The 21923-nt window shown below is 41.3% G+C and overlaps 1 protein-coding gene across 1 annotated transcript; it reads left to right on the forward strand.

Moving 5' to 3' along the window:
• Nucleotides 1-4148: 4148 nt before the first annotated feature.
• On the forward strand, nucleotides 4149-4562 carry LOC141674440 (auxin-responsive protein SAUR68-like). Its single transcript, XM_074481147.1, has one exon. It carries the CDS (start codon nucleotides 4149-4151, stop codon nucleotides 4560-4562), a length of 414 nt encoding a protein of 137 aa, XP_074337248.1.
• The last annotated feature ends 17361 nt before the right edge of the window (nucleotides 4563-21923 follow it).

Consider the following 21923-nt stretch of genomic DNA (forward strand, 5'->3'; position numbering starts at 1 on the left):
GTCTTATACAATGAGTACGACATTTGGTGGTGATCTTTAGTATATTTTGACAACTACTGAATAGGTTCACTATGAATTTATTTGATGTTTATTGAAAAAGTTGTATTTATCTTACATAATCAATTGGTGCAGAAAACATATAATTACAGTTCCGCTAATGCATACTAGCCCTAACTTGTAACATCAGTTTTACTAGCACTGTTATAGAAAACTAGGAAGAACTAGCAATAACTTGTAACATCAGTTTCACTAGCACTGTTTAATAAAACTCTTCTTGCCAAAAATAAAAAGTTTAATAAAACTCTTTACTTCAATAAAGTTGACCAGGAAAACCGTTGGCATGACAAACTCCTGAACAACCGCAAACCATTTATCAGAGAACTTCTCCATATTCTCTCTGTTCTGCTAACCCCAGCCCCTCCTTCCCCTCTTCCCATGAGCCGACAATCAAACAAGAATGACTTGAATTATGGTCCGCAAATATTATTTGAATTATGCACCAAGATGTTGCTGCTTCTATAACTTACCCACACTGTACACAACTTGCATGCTGTCTTAAAGTCACAGAGCACTTGGAACAAAAATACACTGAATAAACAACAAACCAGCAGCAATAGCCAGCTGGGAGGCGAGAGCCACTCCAATGTGTTAAGTTATTGAAGTGTTTCAGGTGATGACTTAATGTACTGCCTTCAGCATGTCCCCAATATACTCTGACAATAATTCACTATTAATTTCTAAACTCAGGGTAGTTGGTGAAACTTATACGAACGTTTTTAAGGGATGACTTGCCCCGAAAGTATGACATGTGATAAATAATCCGAGTCATATTGTAAATTTCTTGAAGACAGAAGTTATATTAGTTAGTGCTGGAAAGTATGAGGACATGTCGTGTCGAACAAATTTAGTTTTTCTATTGATGGCTGAAAACAGATTGAGAACCATTTGTACCAAACTACCATCACTTCTACTTGGAAATGGAATACCTACTTATATTCTTGTGGATCTTAAACTTTCTTGTGCTTACAAGAAAATACCTTTGAACCCAAAGTGCTGGCTAATAACTTTACAAGTAGTTTTCAGCACATGCAACTGCTATCTTCTGAGTCTGTGCACAAGAAAGACTGCATTTAAGACAGTGTCCCTAGCTTTTTGCATATATAAACAGCCAACTTCAGTTCTTGCCAGGCATCCAAATTTTTTTATAGCCTTTTTGTTTCTCTTCAGCCAAAGCTTGTAAAATTAATCTGAAACTATTTTTCAACCTTCAACATCAAAAACCAACCATGATTAGTCTTAAAAAACTTATCAAATGGCAAGGAAGTAGCAGAGAGTGGCCATGATCAGGCAAACAGGAATAGCATTACTGAGAATTATTAGAAATTCAGATAAAGCTTCCTTGTCAACAGTTAGTAAGGGACACTTTGTTGTGTACACTGCTGACGAAAGGAGGTTTGTAATTCCACTGGTTTATCTGAAAAGTGAAATATTCAGAGAGCTCTTAAAAATGGCAGAAGAAGAATACGGACTGCAAATCAACAAACCAATCAGGCTGCCATTTGATGCAGTTTTCATGGATTACGCTGTTTCTTTAGTCTTGAGACATCCAGCTAAAGATCTAGAAAGAACACTATCTATGTCTATAGCTGAATCCGCTCACTGCATATCTTCTTCATACTACCAACAAGAAACCACCCAAAAGATTCCAATTCTTGGCTTTTAGTTTTACAGAAGATTAGAAGTTTATTTTGTAAATGATCAAAAGTGCATGTAGCTGCCTAGCTTATTACACATTAATACTAGTATAATCCTAAGTTTTTAAACTAGAATTCCTGTATATTTTTTTTCTACTCTTTCATACCAGCAGCAACCTGTATCTCAGTTTTGCATGCAAATTTACTACTTAGAGTTGTTTACTTGTAAACTCCAAATCCCTAATACAAAATTGACCAAAAAACTTGTGGCGTGAAGGTTCTTTCAACCTTAAACATCTAAGAACTTTTTATAAGAGAACTTCTAACTAGCATTCTACCATTTTTAACGGTTGGTTTTGTTTACATCAGTATGATCTACGAAGTAGCACTTTTACCTGTTGCTTATCTAGCTGACAGACACAACCCGGAGGTTCTATATGGTCACACAAACAAACAACCCAAGAACAACTTCAGACTGTTTCTCTTTTTTTTTTTGTAAAAGTTCAATCCTAGAAATGTGAACCAGCAGACCTCCAATCTCCCTTGAGGCTTGAACTATCGATCTCTTGTTACCAAGTGAAGAGGGGCATATACTAGATTACAACACTATGGATCACTTTATATTGTGTTGAGCCAATAAATTGTAATAGGTGATGGCTTTAATGTATTGGTTCTACCAGTCAATCTACAGAGAATACAACCCTTTCCTGTTTCTTAAGTTATCTCATTAGTAGTCGGTAAAACTTATAAACACATACATCAGATGATGCCTAATTTTGAAAGTATGTCATGCATTTATGTTTGTTGATCATATTGTGAAATTTCTTGGAGACATGAATTATATCAATCACTGTTCGGAATAATTCAAACATAAATTATATCAGTGACTGTTGGGAAGTATTTAGACATGTGGTTGCTATAGTTTAAAATTTTCTAATCTCGTGGATATTAAAGTTTGTTGTGCTTACAAGAAAAAGCCTTTGGTCCAAAAGTGGAGTTAACAACTTTACAGGTAGTTTCAGCACATGATCCTGCTTTCTTTTGAGTCTGTGCACAAAAGTAGGATTGTCCGAAAAAAAATCTTTCTCAGACCCCATTGATGCTGTATTATTTGCACCTGGTAAGGCCTTCCACATGTAACTATAGTTTTTCTAATTAAACTGACAGGTTCATTATGCAGTGTGGTGACCGGTCATCAAAAAAACCATATTCACTTTTATAAAATCGATGCAAGCAGATAACAATGAGCATATATCTATCTTGTTCATGCATACTTTCGGTAACCCGTATCTCAGTTATACTCACAGATTAATGACTTAGGAGTGTTAATTATGAACTTCAATTAACTCTTCTTTAGACAGGGCTTGGCATCAAGTTCTAATCACATTAACTAGAAAAACTAGCAGCATGAAGGTCCTTCCACCTCTCAAGCATTTATTACACAACTCCTAACTAGTATTCTCCCTGTTTTACTTCCCTGTACTGAGCTGATTAACAAAACATTTAAAACATAGTTTGCATCATAACTTGTCAAGCGGTTTTGCTTGCATTGGTATGAATTATGAAGAGTCATTTCTACGTGTTCCTTATCTAGCTGATACACACTACGCAACATGAATGCTTAACCGTCTTCCTGTTTAAATTGTTTTTTTTTTCTTTCTGTTTTTGGTTATGGTAAACCAACAGAAGAGGGGCATGTACTCAACTGCAATGCTGGCTAGGGATGACTTTGAATTATGTTGTACCACTGAATGGTATTACGTGATAACCTAACGCAATGGGTCCAGGCAACAAATCAGTCCATCTTCCCACAACACAGTCTGCTCCTGGTTTCTAAGCTCATTTAATTAGTAGTTGGTATAACTTATACAAGCGAACATCAGGTGATGCCTAATATTGAAAGTATGTCATGTGGAGAGAACGTTGAATGAATTTGGGTACATACAGATGCATCTATTGATGTGGATCATATCATGAAATTTCTTTGAGACATGAATTATATCAGTCGTTGTTGGGAAGTATTTGGACATGTTGTGACAAATCATATTAGCTTTTCTATGTATCGGCTGCAATCATCTTGAAAGGCTTACTTACACCAAACTAGCATCAATTCTACATGACATATATAATACCTACTTCTGTTCTTGTGGCTTTTAAACTCTCTTCTGCTTACAAGCAAGCAGCTTTGGACCCAAAGTGCTGGTTACCTACTTTACAAGTAGTTTTCAGCACATGATCCTGCTTTCTTTTGAGTTTATGCACAAGAAAGACTTTATTTAAGACCCTATCCTCCCTGGCTTCTTGTTTATATAAACAGCCAGCTTCATTTCTTCCAAGACATCCCGAAATTTCTACAGCCTTTCTGTATTAAAAAACAAAGCTTATATAAGTCATCTGAATCTCAACCTTCAATTCCAAAAAGCAACCATGATTAGTCCCAAGAAACTCATTAAAATGGCAAGAAAGTGGCAAAGAATGGCTATGATCAGTCGAAGAGGAATAACATTACCAGGAACAATTGGAAATTCAGATGAAGCTTCTTTATCTGTAGTGAGTAAGGGACACTTTGCTGTGTATACAGCTGATCACAGGAGGTTTGTGATTCCACTGGGCTATCTGGAGAGTGAAATATTCGTAGAGCTCTTGAAAATGGCTGAAGAAGAATATGGACTGCAAAGGGATGGTCCAATCACGCTGCCATGTGATTCAGTTTTCATGGAATATGCTGTCTCTTTGATCCTAAGAAATCCAGCTAAAAATCTAGAACGAGAACTTTTTAAGTCTATTGCTGAAGCCGCTCGCTGCTCATCATCTTCATACGTCCATCAAAAAGAAACAAGCCGCAATATTCAAATTCATAGCTTTTGAAAAAGATTAGAACTTAATTTTGTAAAAAGTCAGAAATGCTTGTAGCTAGCTTGATACACATTAATATAAATGAAATTTACAGCATTTAGCCATTTCTCATTTGCTTGCACGTTTGATGGTATGCATGAACTTTATACATAGCAAAATTTAACCATATAACAGAAGCCATCTCCAAAGGATGACTTTTGTTCATGCAATGCAAATTAACAAAAAAAGTTATATCAATTTCCCTTTGCTGTATGTTAAACCCACAAGAAGTAAGAAACTTGAAAACATCCATTTTTGTATGACCAAAAGGTATTCAAGTTTTTCACTGGTTTGATCTTAGCATAATAGCGGTCAACAATTCCTTTTTGTAGCATATTTTTTGTGATTAATAACATAATCGCTCGTCAATGGCAAAGCTCTGCCTCAGTTTGATCTGTAGTTCTCTGAAACTTATGTTCAACCAGTCCTTTTCAAATATTAATAGCTGAGACTGATTATATTTATAACAAATGACATTTTACCAGCTCTCCTAGTACCTCGAGGTGTAAGGGATCGAAGCCGAGGTCATTCTAAGGGATAAGTCTTCACGACTAGGCTATATCATGATCCTAATGCTTAGTGATGTATGTTAATGGATAGCAGAACAAAAATATCATTTAGCAAATTGACCTTAAAATACTTGACAAAAACTAAGACCTGTTTGGAAAGGATTTTAAATTTAATGCAAGGTAATCATATCACATAGATTATAATGTACAGACTTTGTACCTGCCTTGCTTGTAGCTCAGGATAAACAGAAAGAAGTTAAACAAAATTTACTTTCTGGTGCATTCTCAAAAGTGTGAAATCGAAGGAACAGGTAATTTCTGGCTTCCTGTGAGGCAGTTGTACAATTTACACTATATATCTAATATAAATTATTGTTATTGTAGTTCACACAGTCCCAGTGAGCTAGAAGCCACAAATTTTGGCCCAATATGTCCCTAAACCACTGGACAAGAAGATTTAAAATGCAACTTAAATCTTGATTATCAAGTTGTTATCTAAAACCAGAAGCAAGCATGCCCACCATTCAAGCAGTTTTATAGCCAGCTATTACACAAATCTTCACATGGGTTTGTTTCCATTAATCTTTCCCCTTCCCAACAAAGAAAGATAGATCTTTTGTACTGTCTCCAAAATTTGTAATATATAAACGACTCACTGAATAGCCTAAAATACATCAACAAAACAACACTTCTGCTTTTTTCACTAGTAAGAGTTCATTTCTTTCCTCTGAACAAAATCTTTTATCTATTCTACTAAAGTCAACATGATCACTCCCAAGAAACTCCTGAAATTGGCAAGGAAGTGGCAAAAGCAGGCTACCTTGAGCCGGAAAAGATTAACATTTCCCACAACCAGTGCAGATGGTGCATTTTACAACACGTCAACAAGAGTCGAAAAGGGCCATTTTGTGGTTTACAGTGCTGATCAGAGACGTTTTGTGATTCCGTTAACCTATCTGCAGCACAACATCTTCAGGGAACTGTTGAGATTGGCTGAAGAAGAATATGGAATGCCAAGTGATGGACCTATCACACTTCCATGCGATGAAGCTTTTGTTGAGTATGCAATTTCTTTAATCAAAAGACATGCTACTACGGACATGGAGAAGGCACTGCTCATATCCATTAATTCTGGTCACTGCTTATCGTCTGCAAACATCTGCAAAGAGCATACCCCTCAACAGTTATTAGTCTGCAGCTTTTAACTTACCCTTCAAACATTGTAACTGATTAACAATAACTATAAATTGATAGTTTATACAGCAATGAAAATGGTTCATTCTAATTACATTCATTCTAGTTCTTTTTATATTCTTACCAAATTTACTATGTTGAATAGCCAATAGTGTATTATACTTAAACAGGTCTCAAGCTCCATTAACCTTTTTTCGTTTCATGCTGTTATTCAGTAGTAGAATCTTGATGATGAATTTCGAAAAGTAAGATGTGAAGTGATTTGCGACTAATTTGGGTCATGATTGACGGAGGATCCGACACTGGATAGTTTTTTAAGGATCAAAACCATTGTCATTATAATTAGACTAATTTGCACTTTATATCCCAGAATTTTGACTGAATCTCATTTTGGTATCAAAACTTTGGAACACAATAGTTTGCACCTTAAACTTAGAAAATGCTGACATTTAACATCCGTTCGGCAGATTAAACGTTAAACGTCTGCTCAGATGTTAATGTTATCTGACAAAGGTGATAAAGGTAATTTACCTACATAACTAAAAAGGCGCTAAAATCATATGTATCGTTGCCCCCAATTTTACATACCCTAAAAACAATAAAACCCAATTGTTACTTTTAAGTTCTTGATTAAATACTAAAATCTGTGATCGAGGATGACGGGTCGTTTAAGGAATGTTGCTACCGTCGGTGAAGGAGATAAAATACTGCCATATCTAGGTTCTATACTATACATATATGTTAGTATTTATGTAATTTCAATTAAAAAGATGAGTTTGATACATGTGTTTTATGTTTGAGGTTATTGTTGCATGCATGTTACTCGGTTTCTTTGTTTATGTGATTTTGATACATGTATATGTAAAATACTATAGTAAAATATGGTTGTGATCCCCTAATTGTCACCTTGTACAATTGTTTGTTGGTATTCTATGTTGGGTTTTGTGGAGTCTTTTAATTAAACCCATGAAAATAGACTATTCAGATTCAGATTAGTATATGGATTAGTCTACTTTTCAGATTTGGACTGTAATTTTGATTTAGGCCTAGTTTCTTCTCTTATAAATACTCATGTAATTGTAAAATCATAACACAACAAATTGTGAGAGATCAATACAAAATTAGTGCGACTTGTGGAGTAGAAATTTTCGAACCACGTAAATCTTTGTCTTGTGTGATTGTCGTTTATTTTCTTATTCTTGTTTATTCGCTTTGGATTTTGTTTTCGTTGTTGTATACTTAACATTCTAGCAAGTATATTGATTGTTGTCTCAAATTTGTTGATTATACAGAAGATTCTCCATATTTCACTATTAAAAATTTTCATGACGGTTCTCTAAATGGAACCAGTACAGAGTATGTAGAAGGTATGGTGAGTTATTTTGATATGTGTAGTCAGAGGGAGCTTAGTATGTTTGGGGTGAAAACAATATTATCAGAATTAGGGATACAAAAAAGGACATTTGACTTGTAGATGCATATTCCTGAATGTGCATTGCCTGATGCTTTACTTTCAATTAGAGTAGACGGTGATGTTGATATGATGCTAGAACTTGTTGCATATAGTAGATTGCAAGTTATTTACTGCTATCCTGGAGGTTTTAGCGGTGATATTGACTACAATGATTTCTCCTTCACTCAAATATTAATGGATGATAAAGAAGTTAGGATTGATGACATAAGGGATGAAATTGAGGAGATGACAGTTTTTGATAATGATAGTGAGGGATAAAAGAAGAATGAGGTGGACGAAACTAGCTTCCATGGGGATAGCTCTAATTTAGACACGGGGTGATAGCTCAACATTTTGTAACTCAACATTATAAGCAATTCATTTTGTAATTTATTTTGCTTCCCCTTCTCTTCTGCAATTTATTTTGTAACTCAACATCATAATCCTCCAGATACCTTTGCTCACCTTCAAGCGTCCTGATTTGTCGAATTAGACCCGGGATGATAACTTCTGCATGTCCACATAAGGAAGCATCCATCCGCCGGAAAAAGTCACAGATATATGTAGCACACCCAAGAAAATGACGGCCCAGATTTGCATTAGTTCAAGCCATCCTCTCTACCGTCCATTGATTACAGCTACATTTAATTGACATTTTTTACCTACAGAAATGAAAAAAAAGGCTGGATATGCAAGAATAAACAAACAAATCAGTTTTGGGATCTATATACACCCATTTTATAATTATATTCGTTGAAAATGATAATTCCGGTAATACTCTCATGTCAGATAACATTAATGTCCGAGTTAATGTTTAATATGTCAAAGGGATGTTAAATATCGGCGTTTGCTAAGTCTAGGATACTGTTGACGGAGGAATCTGGTAACAACAAAGATTGAGGTTTCTCGCCGGAATTAAGATCTATGACGGTGGTTCTTTTCCGGAAAATCAAGCGGTGTGTGGTGATTTGTGGTTGTTTTAGGCTGAGATTAATTAGAGTAAGTGGTGGCTCTCTTATCAGCTCTCAACTTCTTACCCTCTCAATGTGCCTACGTACCCTTTATATAGGGATCAAGCCTGACGTAGTTCTTGTGGAACAGGAAATCTAATGGGCTTAGACTTCTTATCCCTAGGCCCGGTAGAAGCCCATCCAGAATCCATCTTCCGCTAGCTTTTGGAATGTCCAACTATGAGGCCCAACCGCGAAGGCCCAAGGCTCATCCGTAATCGCAGGACTTCACAGATAGTGCATCTCCCTGCGCAAAGATAATACACCGCTACAACTATCTCCTTTGATTTACGGATGCAGGTATAACCACGGTTCACCCCAAGTGCCGCACGCATCCCTGTCCCCCGAATGAGGATAACCCGCCAGATAACAGGACAGGCAATCCCAAGCTTTTGGGTGCAAAGTGCAGGATGACTCTAAAGTTCTCCAACGAGGACACCCGTTGAATACAAGAACAGAGTTCCCAAAGCACACACCAATGTTAACCCCACATCCCAACAAGGACATCTGTTGAATACAGGAGGAGGACTTCAATCATCAGGCATACCCTTGGAGGCCTTCAAGCTTTTCACGAACATCCCCCTCCTTGACCGACTCAAGGTGGGAATTCTTTAAAGAGTACCTACAACAAATATGTTAGTAGAAATAATCTCATTGCTCCCTTCCAAGCATGTTTTTTCCTGAATGATCCTCATAAGAGAGCACTGACCAAACACAGGACGCGTCCTATGTCATTGGGCGCGTCCTCACCTCCATGACGCCTATATCGCCTCCCTAATGTTTTCCTTTCACTACCTTCCACAATGGCAGGACGCGTCCGAAGCAGGACAGGCGCGTCTTCCAGCTTATATTGCCAAAAGATCACAACTGCTGGACACATTCACCACGGTGGAGGCGTTCACAATATTTGGGCATGTTCTACCCTAACCATGTGCTCCCAAGCTTCATTATTATCAAACCATATTCCATAAAACATCTCCTCAACATTGGGCGCGTCCTGTGTGGCTGGACGCGTCCTAACCTTTTACAATGCAACACCGAGTTTGACTGTAATTAACCCACATTTGACCCGAGTCAACCCAATGCCAAATTTTGGGTATAACAACTACCCCCCAAATTCCATTTGCAGTTGAAAACAAAATTGGAATTTTACTTAAAACCATAAACAAAATTTGGATTGCCCCATTGCAAAATAATAGGACGCGTCCTAACACCTAGACGTGCCCATGGTTTCCATTCACAACTGACCGTTGCGTGACAGCTGGTGCACACGTCATCCACCTACTTTTCTATAAATACCCTAGTCACATCACATCACTATCACTTTCCTCTTTTCTCTCTCTCCAAAACCGCCATTACCGCCGCTGCAAGAAGTTAAGTCCAAGAATTTGACGATTCTACCGGCCATTACTCGATTTCTCTAGCTTAATCCAAGCCCCAACTTACGAGGTATGCAAATCTTCGATTATCTCTTAATTTCACCGAGCAAATCGATTTTAACGAGCAAAAAACTATTCATATACCTCATGCTTCTATGAACTGTTCTTCATTTTATTGTATGTATATGTGTATGTATCTGTAAATATACCATATTTAGCTTCTTTGATTCTGATTATATGTTTCTAGGGTTTTATTGTATTTTCCTCAAATTTCTTATAGTCGATTAGAATTCCCACGTATTTTGCTAGTTTAGGAAGCTTATCCTCATAGGGCGCGTCACATATTTCTTCGCTTAAGACATGTTTTTGAGTTGTTTCAACCAAAGGTCATATAGAGGCATTGCCCTACTAGGACGCGTCACCGTAACACGTCTCCTACAATAGACTTCTGGGACGTGTCCTCATACGTTTCCAGTACCTTCCTTTTTTTCTCTTTCTTTCCTTTTTTTTACATGGACGCGTCCTCAAGCTTTTCTTCCTTCTTTTGCATCTGGAGGACGCGTCTTCTTCATCATCCTTCCATCCATTCAAGATTCTCAATAAACGTCTTGGGATTTACTCCCCACATTCAATCTCTTTCAAACCCGAACTTCCTAAATTTCACAAGACGAGTTCCTTTCTTGAAGCAGAAACACGCATCTTTGAATCTCTCAAATCAAAGATTTTTATAATGACAGATTCCAGTTCCGATTCTATGGATCACGTCCCCATAAGATCTAGAATGAAAAAGAAAGAATTCAAACGAAAAAGAACTCCAATTCTCAATGCTAGGGCTACCATCGAAGATTGGACGGATGATGAGATTGTACCCACAACCAACCAATAGCCCCTACGCATGATTAATTCAGATGAGGACGCGTCTCCTGCTCAGGATGCATCAGCTTCTCAGGATGCATCCCCTCTTAGCGTAAGTGAATTCGAAAAGAGGGTTCCTGACCCTGAGGTATATACTGTGTCCCCTCAGAAATCTGATCCTCCCCTAGAACATTGGAAACCCTCAGATGTTGAAGTGAATTGTGATTGGGCAAAGCTTGGTGCTCTAACAGAACTAGAGAAAAATGCCCGGAGGAAAAAATAAAACAAGCTCTTGACTCCACTGCAACTGACTTGGAGATCCAGTGGCACATGAAATACTACAACATGGAGGGCATCTGGGCGCGCCCTCTTCGTACAATGAGGCCACACATTTTCAACATTGAGAATCAAAGGATCCCCAGAATGGTGCTCACACCAAAACTAATCTCTCTAGGCGTGGGCACGCCCTTACACCCGTTTATCAAGAAGATCATGAGATGGTACGATGTAGCCCCTGTGCAACTATCCCCTAACTCTTACAAACTAGCTTGTGCTTTGTATATGATGTATCACAATCTTGGTCTGGGCGCGCCCTGTATGAAGGAATTCAGCTTCTTCAACAGTATCAGGAAATCCATCCCAGGCTATCATTTCCTTATAGTCAACAAGTGGCTGAATAATAAAGGTTTCAACGAGGGAAAAATCAGCCACGAACGAGACTGGAAAGAGCCTTTCTTCTACATCTTTGATGTAAAGCGAGCCCGTGTCCGTTTTAACCTCGAGCCCAGTAAGTTTCACTCTTTGGACGCGTCCTGTAGTTATGATGCGTCCTCTTTCTTTTCCACATATCGTTGTATTACTTACTTTTCCTCTCTTTTCTTCTAGACAAAAGAATCCAAAAAGAACTAAAAGGGAAAAAGAAAAAGAGAGCGGAGAAAGTCTTAAAATATGTTGAGGAACATTTCAATCTCAAGGATATGATCACAGAAGACAACCTCAAACTAGTAGGCGCGTTGTTCGCCCGGGTTGGTTCTATCTGCAAATTCCGCGAGTTTCACAACGGAAAACCTGTACTTACAGCCTCAGAAAAGGCTAAGGGCCTCAGTGCCGCATAAGTGATTGAGATTAACATCAGTAAGCAATTTGATTTAGAACAAGGTAAGTACATGTGAGAGAGGACGCGTCATGTATCTTTGGACGCGTCCAAGGCTACAGATTTAGCTTCTCATTTTAAAAATACCATCTCACAAAAATTCTTAGGACGCGTCATATGTTTGTCCTTCCTCTTGAACGCACAACTTAATTTGATTCATAGATGTTTCCTACACCCTTGTTTTTGGGTTTGGACGCGTCTTAGTTTTAAGACACATCTTGTTTTAACATTTGGAACTTATGTTATTTGCCCGTTGCTTATACTTTTCCCATAATTCACGTTATAGTCAATGTGTCCTTATGTAGGGCGCGTCATAACTTTAGGACGCGTCATCCTTGCTTTATTTGACACATACATGCATTCCTCATGTCTCTATATATATTTTCCTTGACATGTCTTCATGCTTTTATATGTCTTTATATTCATTCTAATTGACATTTAAACATGCATTGACCATTTTTGATTTACGCTCTCGGCGCGTCCTACTATAAGGACACGTCTTCCTTATTCGACTAAAGGGTTTGCTATTGGAGCTTCCAAGAAGCTGAGAGCCAGGAAACAGGCCCCTGCCAAGCCTGATCCAAAGGTTAAGACCTCTACTCCTGCTGTGACTCCTTCCCCTCCACCAAAAATCATTGACACTACGGTGCTGGACATCCCGGAGAAGGAGGACGCGCCCTCAAAGCGTCAGAAAACAGTGCTAGATGAACAATCCTTTATTCACCGATATCTGGGCGCGTCCTCAGCTGGCTACTTCACTGAAGATGAAGTTAGAGGCTGGACGTTCAGGACTGAGGAACAAATAGAAGAAGCCATGGTGAGGGCTGCAGCCGAGCTTCATTTGCATGCCAGATAAAGTGCCAACATGGCTGCTAGACTCAGGGCGCGTCTTGCTGTTAGTGACACTGCTAAAAGCCAGGATGAAGACAAAATCAAATCATTGGAAAAGTACATCAACTTGCTTGGCCAAGAGAAAGATGCCGAGATCAAGTGCCTGCAGGAGGATAGGACGCGCCTTGAGGGGGAGAAAGCTGTGTTGGAAGGTAATATCTCCTCCATGGAGAAAGCGATGGAGAGTGTTATCACACTAAATTCCACCATGCATCTGGAGCTTGACACTCTGAACGATGACAGACTGCATGGATGGAAAGAGGAGAAGAAGCTAATCTATCAGAATGGTTTCGCAGCTGGGTTCGAGGAATGGTCCTTTGGGTTTATTGCAAATGACCCAGAGTATTCTTTTTCCAAGTTTGATGAAGACACCCAGAAATGGGTAAGTGATTTCAGAATCAGAGCTGCGGATTCCATCAAAAGCAAGAGGGTTTATCTAGGCTTGGAGGAAGGTGACGCGTCCCCAACGCCTTCTCCACATAACGTTCAGCCTCCTCCTCTAGACAACCAAGACAAGCCTCAGGACACGCTTCCTTCCTAGGACGCGTCCTATGTCTATTTTCTCCATTTTATCTGAACTACTTTAAGGGTGCGGGCCCTTTCAAGCCTTGCAACTTGTAATGATTATCTTTGAACACCTTTTGTTTGCACTTTTTATGATATTTCTCTTTTATTACTTTTATGTATATCGTTTTACTTTCTTAATCTTGTTTTATCATAGATAGGAGCGCGTCCTATGATGAGGACGCGTCAACATTGGAATTTTATTGTTATTCCCTCCACTGTCATATATCAAGTAATTGTTCTTAATGGGCGCGTCCCCTTTAGTTGGGCGCGTCCTTGAATCATCTGAATAATATATACTTCACGAGCATGATACCATGCTGCACTTGTGTATTTAGATAAGGCACAAAGCAAGAGGGGGCGCGTCCTAATGTCTTGACGCGTCTACCCTTTATTTTAAAGATACACTTAACCTTTCATACTAGACGCGTCCTTTGTAAGGACGTGTCTTTCTTTTTAGTTATGAAATGTCGTAATCAAAGAAACATAAAACTGAAGGAGCATCAACCAAGATAACTTGGGCGCATCCTTGGAAATAGTACGCATCTTAGTTCCATTTTTACTTTGATTTTGTTGTTACCGTTTCAATTAACATCTGTATAGAATTACCACTCAGGGCGCGTCCTGTGATTAGGACGCGTCATACAACCAAGTAAATCAACAAATAAACAGCCCTTTGGAGAATTTCAAAGTTTTTATTAATAATACGCTCTGGTGTCAAAGGTGCACCAGTCCCACGGCTACTATGCTTTGTGGGGAATATATTCGAAAAAATGATCATTCGACTAGTTCTAAGGTAAGTAGTACATGCACCACCCCCTAGGCTAGGAGGAATTTTATTGATTTTAGTCTATGATCTGGGAATAACCCTAAGTAGATAAAAAGATACGTAAGGGGCCAAAGCCATGCCTTACTGATAATACTTCCGGAGATGTTCCGCTTTCCAAGCTCACAAAACCAGTTTCCCTTCCATATCCTCAAGGTGATAAGTCCCTTTCCACAAGATGGCTTTTATCTTGTATGGTCCTTCCCAATTAGCTCCAAACACTCCATGCTGGGGATTCTTCGTGTTTGGCATCACCTTCCTGAGCACCAAATCCCCTACCTTTAGCAGCTGTCCCTTTACCTTCTTGTTATAATACCTTGCGGCACGTTGCTGATACGCCGCAAGCCTCGACGGAGAATTCTCCCTTGTTTCTTCCAAGAGATCCAATGAAGCCTTTGATTAACCTCTACATCCTCCTCTGTGTAACGATCTCTATGAAGCGATCCCGAACCAACTTTCACGGGGACCATAGCTCCATAGCCGTAAGTCAGCATAGAAGGAGTTTCACCCGTAGTAAATCGTGGAGTAGTGTTGTAGGACCACATCACTTTTGGGAGTTCTTCAGGCCAATTCCCTTTGCGCTCTTCCAGTTTGGTCTTGAGGGTGTGCTTTATTATTTTATTCATGACTTCTGTCTGTCCATTACTTTGAGGATGATAGACTGCTGCAAACTCCTTCTTAATCTTCAGATTCTCACATAATTGCCGCAACTCCTTGCTGTCGAACTACTTTCCATTGTCAGAGACAAGTTTGTAAGGAATACCAAACCTGCAAACAATGGAGTTGAAAACGAAATCTCTGATTTTCTTTGCCGTGATAGTTTCCAATGGCATAGCCTCTGCCCACTTAGTAAAGTAATCAACCGCGACCACCGCATACTTGACATCCCCTTTATCCTTGGGCAACTCCCCAATAAGATCTATCCCCCACATGGAAAATGGCCACGGGCTTATCATAGACGTCAAGAGCGTCGCTGGCATAAATGAGTAGTTTGTAAAACGCTGGCAGCGATCGCATGCCCTGAAGAAATTTGCAGCATCCTCTTTCATTGTAGGCCAATAGTATCCTTGGCGTAAAATTTTCATTGCCAACGAGTTACCCCTCGAGTGATTGCCACAGATTCCTTCATGCACTTCCCTTAAGATATAATTTTCTTCCTCTTCATCAACACATCTAAGCAGCGGTTGATTGAAGCCCCTCTTATAAATAATTTCATCATACACCACAGACCTTGCAGCCTGGTAGCGGAGTCATCGAGCCTTGAACTTATCCTCGGGGAGGGTTCCCTTGTGAATATAAGCGAGAATGGGTGTCATCCATGTTTCCTTGGGCGCCACATCCACTTGCATCATCTCTACTTCCGGGATGCTAGGAATCTCCTGGATCATTAGGGGTATAGATCCCAATAACACAGCTTCCTGCTGCGACCCCATTTTTGCCAGGGCATCCGCGTTGCTATTCTTCTCCCGCGGTACACACTCCAACCTAACTTCTCTGAACTTTTCAATCAGGCATTGCGCGCATCTCAAGTACAATTCTGTCCGCGGTCCTCGAGCTTGAAACCCCCCATTCACCTGATTTACCACTAGCTCCGAGTTACTCCTCGCAATTAGGTTACGCACTCCCATTTCCAAAGCGATCTTTAGGCCATTAATTAATGCTTCATATTCTGCATCAATATTTGTTGCATAAAATTTGAAGTGAATTGCGCTCATCAGATGATGGCCTTCTGGAGACATGAGTACTATACCCGCACCTGCTCCTCTATTGTTAACTGCCTCATCCACATGCAAGATCCACCAGGGATGTGGAAATTCCTCCAAAGACTCCTCTATATGAGAAGGATGTAGCATTACTAAAGCTCTGTCATCAACTGCAGAGTCAAATTCCAACAAGAAATCAGCTAAGGCTTGTCCTTTAATTGATATCTGGGGCATACATTCCAAATCAAACTGTCCCAACTCCACAGTCTACTTCAACATTCTCCCCGATGATTCTGGTTTGTGGAGGACTTGTCGTAGCGGGTATGCCGTACGGACTTCAATTTTATTGGCCTGGAAGTATGGCCCTAATTTTTTCGACGCAAGGATCAGGGCATAAACCAGCTTCTCCATGCTGGTGTAGCGAGTCTCAGCATCATGCAACCGCTTACTCACATAATACACCAGTGATTGCTGTCCGTCTTCCTCTCTTACCAGAATAGCGCTGATTGAATACTCAGATACCGCAAGGTACAGTTTTAGAGATTCTCCATCTAACGGTTTTGACAACATGGGAGGGTTTCCCAGTTGCTCCTTGATCTTTCTGAAAGCCTCTTCACATTATGGTGTCCATACGAAGTCTTTCCCTTCCAACTTAATTGCCTTAAAGAATTCCTTGCATCTGTCAGATGATTTGGAAATAAATCGATTTAGCGCGGAGATCCTTCCAGTTAAGCTCTGTACCTGTTTTACATTGGTGGGTGATTTCATATCCAACAATGCCTTGATCTTTGTGGGGTTAGCTTCAATTCCTCTATGGTTGACAATGAATCCAAGAAACTTTCCCGACTCCACGCCGAACACACACTTTTGTGGATTCAACTTCATGCGAAACCTTCTTAGAATGTCAAACATTTCCATCAAGTGCTTGATATGGTCATTCGCCTCATTGGATTTCACCAACATATCATCCACATACACCTCCATGGTTCTCCCAATCTGGTTTTTGAACATCATATTCACCAGCCACTGATAGGTTGAGCCATCGTTAATCAATCCAAACGGCATCACTATGTAGCACTACAGCCCCCTGTCGGTGATGAATGATGTATGCTCTTGATTATGACCATACATGGAAATCTGATTGTAACCAGAGTATGCATCCATGAAACTTAGCAAGGCATGCCCTGCCGTCGCGTCAACCAACTAATCAATTCATGGGAGCGGGAAACTATCCTTTGGACATGCCATGTTGAGATCTGTGAAATCTACACATGTCCTCCACTTTCTGTTCGGTTTTTTTACGAGCACCGGATTTGCAAGCCACTCGGGGTAGTAAGATTCTTTGATCAACCCCACTTCCAACAGTCGGTCAACCTCTTCTTTTAACGCTATCTCCTCTTCCCCGCTCACTGGGCGACGCTTTTGTCGCACGCCCGTGCAATTAGGGAGAATGTTTAGACGATGACACATTACTCGGGGTCAATTCCCACCATGTCCGAATGACTCCATCCGAAGACATCGAGATTTTTAAACAGATAATGAGTAAGTTTTTCCCTCATTTCATCAATTAGCTGGGATCCCACTTTCAAAACCTTGCTTGGGTCGCCCTTGTCGACCGGAACAAATATTGTGTCTTCGGCCGGCCCCGTCTTCTCGGCGGGCATAGGGATCCTGGGATCCAGATCAAAATCAAAGTCTCGGGGGTCCTCGATGCCCATTATTGCGTCTGAGGGCGCGTCCTCATGTGTGGGAGCACCTACCTCAGGACAAGATATGTTCTTGTACAACGCAGGTGCGAAGGGCGCGTCCTCATTTTGAGGAGCATCAACCTCAATTACATTTTCACTCTTCAAGGGCGCATCCTCTTTTTGAGGAGCATCCACCTTGAGGCTACTTTCGAGACTTTGTAAAATCTTACTTCTTCCTTCCAACATTTCTCCGTTAACCTCCTTTTGCATGATCTCTTCTATATGGCTTACCACAACTTCTTCCACGCTACGGATCCTCGAAACATTCCCCAACATCAAAACAAGGATCTCGGTGGTATGGGTTTCTTCCTCCTCTGGGCCTTCCACAAAATTGTGGGCATGAACCTCTCCACTTGGTTTTGTATGAATGTCCTCTACACCTTCACATGGAAGACCCTTTCCCTCGTATATTCTCCAGCAGAATTCTTTAACAACCTTGTGATAGCAGTCGCGTGACTCGTATTGCGACCCTCTCAGACTGCCTACTCCGTTAGGTGTTGAGAACTTTATCATCAAGTGATGTATCAAGGTTATCACCCTGAATGCCCGTAACCAAGGTCTACCCACCAGCACATTGTGCGTAGAGTCTTGATCCAGAAAACTCAGTTTTTTGTACGTGCTGTAATACAGGATGTTCGCAGAGCTCCTGTTGTCCAAAAAGACCCGATGCACATTCATTTCCCCAATAAGCATAGTTATTACCAGTACATCGTTGTGGGGATGATGTACCCATCTTGACTCTCTCTCCCTGAACGTAATATCAGCTGATTCCCCTTTGAATATTTTGGAGGTCTATCTTCCAAACTATGAATGTTGGTAAGTTGCGGGTGTCGTGCTTCTTTTACATTTCTTTCCAACGCCCGATTACTATCACCGACAAAGGGGTGTCCTCCAAAAATTGCCCTGATACTACCAGCTCTTTGGAACTTAACCTCTGCTGTCTTTTCAGCTTCCTCTTCCCGCAGGGGTTGCCTTTCATCTTTCCCCTTGTCATCATTCCCCCTGCGTCATTTTACCTTGTCAATCCATTCTCCCAGGTATCCCGCCTTGATCAATTCTTCAATTTCATCTTTCAGGTAACGACATTCATGGGTGTCGTGGTCGGTAGACTAATGGTAATCACAATACTTCTTCTTATCTCTACTCTGCCATGAAGTCAGACGGTCTGGTTTCTTGAAGATTCCTCTATCCTTATTCACCTCGAAGATATGATCAATGGATGCTGCCAGTGGAGTGTAGTTGCTTACTCTCCTTTCATAGTTCGATGGCGGGTTCCATTCTCTCCGCGTGTTCACGGTGTTCACCCTATTAGGGCTTCGGGCATTCCGCCGATAATCCGGGCTCACAGATCTATCTCTTCTATTGGCTCGCCCCTTGGAGTTGTGGGTGTTATCATTCTTTTTTGTTTCTGCAAGCGACTGCTCAATCGCTTTAAATGATTCCGCCTACGCAAGTACATCAACTAATAACACAGGGTCCTTCCCTTGCAGGTGCTTCCAGAAATCTGTTCCCACACGCAGACCAGCTATAAGAAGTATTTTCAGTGTTTCATCAGTTGTGCCCCTCACCAAAGTGGATTCTGTATTGAACTTTTTAAAGTATGAAGTCAAGCTTTCCCCTTCCTTCTGTTTCACATTGGCCAGTGTGGTAACCGGTGGCGTATACTTCACTACAGCTTGGAACTGAGTTAGAAATAAAGTTTTCATCTGTTCCCAAGATGTGATCACACCTGGACCAAGTTTCTGGAACCACTGCTGAGCGCCTTTTCTAAAAGGTGGCCGTCAGGAGACGACATCAAGCCAAATCAGGTACTTGATATACATCCATCTCAATGTTGAAACTCCCCAGAAATTCCACCGGGTCAGAATTCCCGTGAAAATGCAAGTCATTAATTGTATTCCTGTATCCTGCGGGCAACTGCGCTTCCCTCACAACAACAACAAAAGGGGAAGGAGTTTGCGCAGTCGCTGTTACCCTACCTCCTTCAAGATGGTTGAGCAACCTCTTAAGATCATTCATGTTGAACGTCCCAACCCCAGGAATGGTTTGGATGTTGGGTTCTTCCCATTGGTTACCCCCGGGTGTACCGTGGATCTTTCCGCCCCTCGCCCTGAGGCTGCGGCTGTGGTATGTTTCCATCTTGATTTTGAGCGTTCCCTTGCGCATGAAGTTCCTCCTGACCATGTCATGGTATCTCATCATTGTTTTGCAACCTTTCTTGACCTCGTGCGCCGTCCCGGTCATGAGGACGCGTCCTGGTTCCATTGCCCGTAACACTGTGGGAAGCTATAGGGACAATGACAAGGGGTTCTCCAGTAGAGGGCGCACCATCTTTTCTTTCATTATATGGCACCCTTGCATGATGGTACCCCATCCTTCCTCGTCCATTCCCATGATAGCTTCGACCATAATTCCCAAACCTTCTTCGCGGAGGGGCACGCTCGTACTCGCGGTGCCACGCCCTATCATCCCTTGGGTCTGTAGGGGGCACACGCGTTGTATCACGGGGCCTCGTGTCTCCAGCGTTTCTTTCTTTCTGCCATTCCAGCAACAACATTCTCAAATCGTCGTCTCCCAACCTTATGCCAAGCCTTCTCTTCAAGGTCGAAAAATCTCTTCTTTCCTCCTTGGGGTTTTGAATATTTTCCGCACAACGACGCTCGTCCATCGTACGCCCAGACCTGTGTGGATGTGGTGTTTCTTGATTGCCGGGACGAGGCCTCGCTCTACCGTCCGTGTCCTCATCGACAAGCTCCACAATGGGTTCTAAATCATCTGAATACTCCAAACGCCGCGGAGTGATTCACGGGTTTTCACCGCTGGCATGGGTATCACCCTCAACTACGGGTGCTTTCCCTACGGCTTGGCCACGACGGGGAAAACGACGACCCCTCCTCGTCCTGTGACGCTCCACCATATTCAGCCTTGACTAAAAACTGTTAAGCGTATCCCCCATGCGGTATAACTGCTCTAAGATATCAGTGTTGCTGATGAGAACTGGAGGTGTTCCACCCACATCTGGAGCTCTGGGGGGATCTACCATATTTCTGGGCACGTAGGGTTCATGGCGGGTGTAGCCTCCCTCGCCTTCTCCTTCAGATCTGCTATCACTTTCATCATAAGAACTTCCATCATGATTGTAAGACATCTTTTCCTCCCAAGATTACGATCTTAATCAGCACCCCTCCTTCTAGCGCCAATTTGTTGACGGAGGAATCTGGTAACAACAAAGATTGAGATTTCTCGCCGGAATTAAGATCTATGATGGTGGTTCTTTGCCGGAAAATCAAGCGGTGTGTGGTGGTTTGTGGTTGTTTTAGGCTGAGATTGATCAGAGTAAGTGGTGGCTCTCTTATCAGCTCTCAACTTCTTACCCTCTCAATGTGCCTACGTACCCTTTATATAGGATCAAGCCTGACGTAGTTCTTGTGGAACAAGAAATCTAATGGGCTTAGACTTCTTATCCCTAGGCCCGGTAGAAGCCCATCCATAATCCATCTTCCGCTAGCTTTAGGAATGTCCAACTATGAGGCCCAACCGTGAAGGCCCAAGGCTCATCCGTAATCTCTAGACTTCACGGATAGTGCATCTCCCTGCACAAGGATAACACCCCGCTACAGCTATCACCCTTTATTTACGGATGCAGGTATAGCCACGGTTCACCCCAAGTGTCGGACGCATCCCTATCCCCCGAATGCGGATAACCCACCAGATAACAGGACAGGTGATCCCCAGCTTTTGGGTGCAAAGTGCAGGATGACTCCAAAGTTCTCCAACGAGGACACCCGTTGAATACAAGAACAGAGTTCCCAAAGCACACACCAATGTTAACCCCACATCCCCAACGAGGACACCCGTTGAATACAAGAGGAGACCTTCAATCATCAGGCATATCCCTGGAGGCCTTCAACCTTTTCACGGACATCCCCCTCCTTGACCGACTCAAGGAGGGAATTCTTCAAAGAGTATCTGCAACAAATACGTTAGTAGAAATAATCTCCATTGCTCCCTTCCAAGCATGCTTTTTCCTGAATGATCCTCATGAGAGA

Source organism: Apium graveolens, chromosome 7, assembly GCF_009905375.1.
Source record: "Apium graveolens cultivar Ventura chromosome 7, ASM990537v1, whole genome shotgun sequence".
NCBI classification, from domain to species: domain Eukaryota; kingdom Viridiplantae; phylum Streptophyta; class Magnoliopsida; order Apiales; family Apiaceae; genus Apium; species Apium graveolens.